Source organism: Hemicordylus capensis, chromosome 1 (assembly GCF_027244095.1).
Source record: "Hemicordylus capensis ecotype Gifberg chromosome 1, rHemCap1.1.pri, whole genome shotgun sequence".
In the NCBI taxonomy this organism is placed as follows: Eukaryota; Metazoa; Chordata; class Lepidosauria; order Squamata; family Cordylidae; genus Hemicordylus; species Hemicordylus capensis.
This window is the reverse complement of record NC_069657.1, coordinates 295,375,116-295,382,015: the sequence shown is the minus strand read 5'-3', so window position 1 is coordinate 295,382,015 and position 6,900 is coordinate 295,375,116. Positions and strand designations below refer to the sequence as shown.

The 6,900-nt window shown below is 42.6% G+C and overlaps 1 protein-coding gene across 6 annotated transcripts in view; it reads right to left on the bottom strand.

The window, feature by feature from the left end:
- Nucleotides 1–6,266: 6,266 nt before the first annotated feature.
- LRRC1 (leucine rich repeat containing 1) overlaps nt 6,267–6,900 on the bottom strand; it is a 150,132-nt gene continuing 149,498 nt past the window's right edge. For all 6 annotated transcript variants that reach the window (XM_053286404.1, XM_053286400.1, XM_053286401.1 and 3 more), the window contains one exon: nt 6,267–6,452. In XM_053286404.1, coding sequence (XP_053142379.1) covers nt 6,300–6,452 — 153 coding nt within the window. In that variant the 3' untranslated portion in view covers nt 6,267–6,299. The remainder of the gene's footprint in view (nt 6,453–6,900) is intronic.

The window sequence follows — 6,900 nt, the reverse complement described above, 5'->3', positions numbered from 1 at the left end:
ACACAGGATGGCAGACCACATATTAGGCTCACCTCTAGAGAGCAGAAGCACAGGAACTGCTGAGTGGCAGATAGTTGCAATATATATTTCAGAGAGAAGCCACTATGGCTTTATGCCAAGCCTTCATGGTGGCTGAAAGATTTCCCAGTGTGAAATATGCATGTGTTTGTTACCACCTGATGATTAAAAGGCAGAATAGTGTGCAAACAAAGGAAGCAGTTTGAGCATATTTCAGTGCAAGAGGCCATACCAAAACGGAGAGTGTTACCAGACAGCCTCTCCCCCACACCCTGCTCCTATTTAGGAAATTCTGGCTTCCTGCAGAAGGCAATGGAAACAAAACATGAACAGGCATTTGGTGCCAGGAGGGAACTAGCCTCTGCTTGGATTAAACAGCAGTGTCATGCAAAGACTAAACCAGCACAAAAATTGCCAGGCAAAAGGTGATGCACCCCACACTGAAGCTTGTGCATTCTTAGTGAAGCAGGAGTTTCTGACACAGCAAATGGCCTTTAACATTATGGATTCCTTGAGGTTAAAGAGCCTCTGAACCATCAAAGCACACAGGAATGCAATCAGATGGAAGTCCTGCATCAGTTATGCCCATTTGGCACAACAGGACCCTTTTGTTCTGTGTTTCCTCTGAATAGCCAACACCACACCCACACACACCCTCTTAAAGTCCAAGACCTGGAAATTCCCCTTTGTGTACTCAAACCTAATGTTTTCCCACCTTTAGGACTCTGCAGAGGACAGGACCCTGTAAAATATCATGTCCCCCAGATACAGGTGTGCAAGTTCCTGGGAGACATATTTGCCGTCGAGGGAGTTTGGTGGCACAAGTTGCTTACTACTGCCCCAGTGCATACAGCCCCCTACCTGGCTGTATGCACTGTATTCTATAGCCGTTTCCCCCTAAGTTCCTAAGATGAGTCACTGGGTTGCCTTGAACATTCCTAAGACTGTTGTGAGGGACTTGACTGCCCTGGACATTTGGAACACGGATTCTTTGAGTCACTGTCTGCATGGGCTTGCCACAGATTATCCTTTTGCCTGACAACCTCTAGACTCACAAGTGAAGTCTTAGAGCCCTTGAGGTTTGGCCATTCCGGTGAGGGTTGAAACCTTTGCCTGACTGCCTGGGAATCCCATGGTTCCCGTTTCCTAGCTGTGACCATGTGGAAGGCCACAGATCTTTAACTAGAGATAACTAGAGATAATTTATATACCAAGGTGGTATACAAATTAGATAGATAGATAGATAGATAGATAGATAGATAGATAGATAGATAGATAGATAGACAGAGCAACACCAGCACCTTGTTGCCTCTCCTTGCCCTTGCTTTGGCAACACTTTTGTGGTATGCCCCAAATCTTCCAGTATAGGGAAGTCATCCCTTTTGGCATCACACATGAAACAGCCTTTATGCTGTCCTCTACTGCTGCGGGGTGTATTTCTGCAACATGTAAAAGCTTTCTTTGTGGTTGTTGGAAAGAGGGCATTTCTGATTCCCAATGTTTCTCTGCAAAAATAAAAATAATGGGTAGTAGTCTGGGAAGATACCTTCTCCTACCCTGCCTAGACCCCCGTCTAGCATCTCTAACCATAAGGAGAGGAGCTGGTCTTGTGGTAGCAAGCATGTCTTGTCTCCTTAGCTAAGCAGGGTCTACCCAGGTTGCATATGAATGGGAGACTACATGTGAGCTCTGCAAGATATTCCCCTCAGGGGATGGAGCAGCTCTGGGAAGAGCTTCTAGGTTCCAAGTTTCCTCCCTGGCATCTCCAAGATAGGGCTGAGAGAGATTCCTGCCTACAACCTTGGAGAAGCCACTGCCAGTCTGTGAAGACAATACTGAACTAGATAGACCAATGGTCTGATTCAGTATATGGCAGCTTCCTATGTTCCATAAGACTCTTTGCAGATAGACAGGATCTTAGGCCTATGTAAAGTCTTCTATTAACACAGGTAGTCACCATGGTTAAAGTTGTTGGAAGTGAAGGACTTTGCACTGTCTTTTGTCTCAAAGACAGGAGAACAGACTAGTGAGTCAGAGGGCTAGAGGGTCAAGACATTGGTCATCCCTTCTCTACTGCTCTGACACTATCCCTTTGGAATGTAGATTGCTACTCTTAGGGACTAACTTCCTTCCTTCCTGCTTTGCACTTCCCCTTCCCTTCTCTTCCTGTTCCTTGCCCCAAGCTCCTTTCCCCTCCACCATGTGTGCAGAGATGCAGAATCCATCTGCATCCAGCTAGATAGATAGATTAGAGATCCTAACTCCTCACTTTCCTATCTAGAATGGAGTTCTCTAATAAATATCACTTATATTGATTTGAAACTATGAACTGGCTCCAAGTTACTTTACTCTCAGTATACACGCATGCCTAACTAAATTCCGCTGTGTTGTGCCTCTGTGCACTCTGCTATAATGAAAAAAGGTTTCTCTTACCAGAGAGAATTCCCAACAAAACTAAAGTAAAGTAGCACCGTCGACACCTGATGACCACAGAGCCATGTGGTTTTCTTTGGTAGAATACAGGAGGGGTTTACCATTGCCATCTCCCTCCCGTGCAGTATGAGATGGTGCCTTTCAGCACCTTCCTACATCACTGCTGCCCAATATAGGTGTTTCCCATAATCTGGGAAACATACCAGCAGGGACAAACCAGCAACCTCTTGCTCCCTAGGCAAGTTACTTCCCTGCTGCATCATGTACCCACAAATTAACTAACCTACCTTGATTAAATGCCTGTTCTGAAGTAAACTGCAATATGCTTGTGCATTGTCTTGATTGTACAGAAGATCAAAATTTAACAAAATGCCACAGAAGAGAAAAGGACAAAATTATGCTTAGGTTTATTTTTGCGTGTTGTTTTGTATTCTGAATGAAGTAAGGAAATAGCAGCATTAGCACATTCTCTAGCAATTTTGTGGTTCTTGAATTAATGAAAATTAGTTCCACTCTCATTTCTACAATCACTTCACTTCAGAAATAGTTTTAAAATGATGGGGAAAATGGTGAAGGGCAAACAGCGAGAGAGGAAAAGAGCTTTTCTCATCTTTTGTGTTTTTAATCTTTTCACAATTGCCAAGAATGATTTGCCAACAGAAAAACAGCACTGTTCTAAGAAGTGTCAGAATGCTATTCTGTCCCTGCAAGTCTTTTAAGACAACAAATGCGATGAATATTTAATATAACACTTTTCAACAAACTCTCCCAAAGCGGTTTACATAGATACAGTATAAATAAATAAAGATGGCTCCCTGCCTCCAAAGGGCTCACAATCTAAAAAAGAAACAAAAGACAGACACCAGCAACAGCCACTGGAGGGATGCTGTGCTGGGGATAGAGAGGGCCAGTTGCTCTCCCTCTGCTAAATAAAGAGAATCACTTTCAAAAGGTGCCCTTTTTCTCAGTTTGGAATGTCAGCTTTTGGTAGCCGAGTCCAGTCACTTAAGGTAAAGGCTAATTTCTATAGCAGCTGGCACTGTCACTACTTGTGTCCTTCCAGAAACTGTGGACCGCAAACCTTAAGTTATTCAACTCTCTTTTAATACTGTGGAATGTACATACGTGCCTTCCCACCCACACATTAATGTGCATACAGCATCTTTACCTTCCAAACAAGGCTTATGTTATAATTATCTATAACAATGTGTGATGCCAAATAGTCTTGATGATTTAATTAACAGTATTCAAGAGAACATATCCGCTCTGTTATTTATCATCCCAGTCTTGCACGTGGGGAAAAACATAAGGTTCAACCTTCTGGTGAAGGGAAGACTTAGCTTTTTAATACAAATAAAAACAAAGGAATCAATTGAATTTGTTTGAAAGCTACTTCTAAAATCCACTGAAATGTTCAGCCACAGATAAAAGAAGATGTCCCATAGCCCCAGTTCATAGCTCTAAAGTGCTTTAGGCAGTCACAAAAAACACCATACGAGAAATGCTCAGAAATGCTTGTAGAAATGCAAAGCTCTGGTCCAATCCTTTTCTTGCCATCTTCCCGTGAATGATAATAAACTAGGCTTGTTGAATTTGGGGTTTTGAAAGGCCTTTTTCGACACCAGCTGCAACATGCCTTGAAGTTACACACCCATCAGCAAGGAGTACAGGTTGAAAATATTTCCCTCCCCTGACAGAGGATGAGAGGCTAGAAGAACCCGGGAGCTTTCCAGATTACACACTACAACAGTTTCACTACGTATCTGCTAAGTGTGCTTCCATATTACCTGTGTTGTGACACTGTAGTGCCGGTGCAAAGTACCATTCACATATCTGACGCCTTCTTTCAGGTTTTATCTTTGCGTTCCAGTGCTTCAACGTTGCATGCACACTGCAAAACAATAGCTGTATTTTGCCAATTTAGGAGGGTTGTCCTGCTGTTTCCATGGTGTAATGTGGTATAATGTGGAGGGTTCATTCAGCAATTTGACATTTCAATATCTTAATCTCCTCTCAGCTTTTGAAACTATGCTTTTTTAAAAAGAAAATGTCTTGGGTGTTCTTGTGCAAAGCTGCAATGGTGCACCAGTGCAATTTCCTTTTTATTTCCTTTTTGCTCCATTCTCTCAATGTTAAACCCATTTTGCTTATATTTCTTTTTCTATTTATTTCTGTTCTTCCTTTCCTCTTTCAGCCTCAGCCAGTGAGTTTTTTAATTAGTTTAAAAACTAATTGTCAGCCATGGCAAGGAATAGTTAAGTTTGCGCAAACTAGAAAAGACTGCTCCCCCTGCTGGTGGATTTTTGCAAAGCCACCAATACATTTTTTTAAGCCTCATGACATCATCATTCCCTACCTCTTCTGTGACTTCATTGGCCCAAAATGGGGCAGTAGGGGAGAACAGAGAGCACATCTTACAGGGAATGGTCCCTGCCTGGGAAGACACATTGTTATGGGTGGCAGTACTAATGGCCACAGCTGTACCACAAACTACTACTAAGAGAGGAGAGCTGGCCTTGTGGTAGCAAGCATGACTTGTCCCCATAGCTAAGCAGGGTCTGCCCTGGTTGCATATGAATGGGAGACTTGATGTGTGAGCCCTGCAAGAGATTCCCCTCAGGGAATGAAGCTGCTCTGGAAAGAGCAGAAGGTTTCAAGTTCCCTCCCTGGCTTGTCCAAGATAGGGCTGAGAGAGATTCCTGCCTGCAACCTTGGAGAAGCCGCTGCCAGTCTGTGAAGACGATACTGAGCTAGATAGACTAATGGTCTGCCTCAGTAAATGGCAGTTTCCTATGTTTTTTTCCTACTTCCAAATGACTTCCACCCTTTATTTACCTTTTTAATATGATCCTACGAAGCCGAAGCATTTTACACCGCCTCCAACCGCTGTAGAGCTCTCAGTCTGGAAAGTGCCTTGGAAAGAATCATTTAGACTATGCTGTACTCAGGTGGGTTAGAATGCTGGGTGCCTGAATGGTGATAAGCATTATGTGTACACTTGCTTCTACACCCCTGCCCTTCCTGTCTGAACTGTGCATTTGTAAATTGCATTTAAAATGCTGTGGTTCTCTTATCTCCAGAGGAAACTGGTCCTGCATGGGCCGTAATGAATTTATAACAGTTAAGAAAAAGGGAATGCAAAATCATATTGTTCAGGACTCACAGTTAAGTTTCCTCTAAAAGAAACATGCCTCATAATTGTTAAATGTGGTCTCCTTTATATTGCTGAAGTGGGTTGTATACTTGCCCACTGAAAAAACCACCAGTAATTGGTTAGCCTGGAGAATAATATTTTATTCAGGATAAAGCTAACCATAACAGTTAACATTTAAATCGAAGAACTTTTAGTAAAGATGGAACTTTGGCATAATACAAAGATGATGTATTATGAGGTGAAACAACAAAGGGAAAATCCATTTGCAAAACCCTATAAAAATAAGTTATCTGTATGACAATATAGCTCATATTAAAATGCACTTAAAGTGATCTTCTGAATCTCTTCATTGGTAATTTGCCCATAAGTAATTGTTTGCAGTTGACTCTTGAGTTTTCAGCTTCATAAATCCCAGCCCAAGTAAAAGTTCAAAGCAAATGGATTGTAACACTTGTAGATTTATCTTACCAAGGGAAATTCAACTCCACTTGATCCATTAAGCTATGAATAAAGCAGAGCAGTTTGTGAACAAAATGCAGAGCTAGGTGGCCAGATTTGGCTTTAAAAAAGCCAAATTCTGGCTTACAGCCCATTTGACCCACAAGTATACCCCTTAGGTCTGGCAACTCTGAAAAGCAGAAAAACAAGAAACACCATGACAATCTCTTTTTTTTTTTCTAAAAAGGATATTTTATTAAGGAGGGTAAAAAGCATTGTTTAAACAGTCTGAATAGAGATGGCCTTCTGTATTCTCTGTCTCCTCAGGCTCAAAGTAATCAGGGTCTTGTGTCAACTGGTCAGTGTCTTCATCGGAAGTGGAAGGGCGTGTTAAGATGATTCGAGGTATCTTGGGGACAATGGAAGAGTGCACAGAATTAAAAGAGAAAAGAGGCGATTTACGCAAGAGAAAGTAAAGTAAAGAAAGTAAAGCTGAGATGAATTAGCTCTCAAAAACACTCTTAATTTTTTTCCTTTGCAAATTTTGATATCAAATATTTTCTAGTCTTTGAATGCTCTCCAAATGCTGGGCCTCTTTATTTCACACCCAGTGGACATTGGGCAGCATTTACAGCACACTTTACATGCAGTGATACTTGGTACTGGACATATGGCACACTGGGGGCCAGTTTGGAGGTACTGTGAATGGCCCCTCTTTAGTCTGCAGGTACATGCATATTCTCCCCTCCAGGAGCATAGCAGGACCGCTGGCGGCCTGTGTACGGCCACCGCCGCGCGTCCCCGCTGACCCCGCCCCTGCATCTGACGTCAGACATGGGGACGTGGTCTGGCTGAAC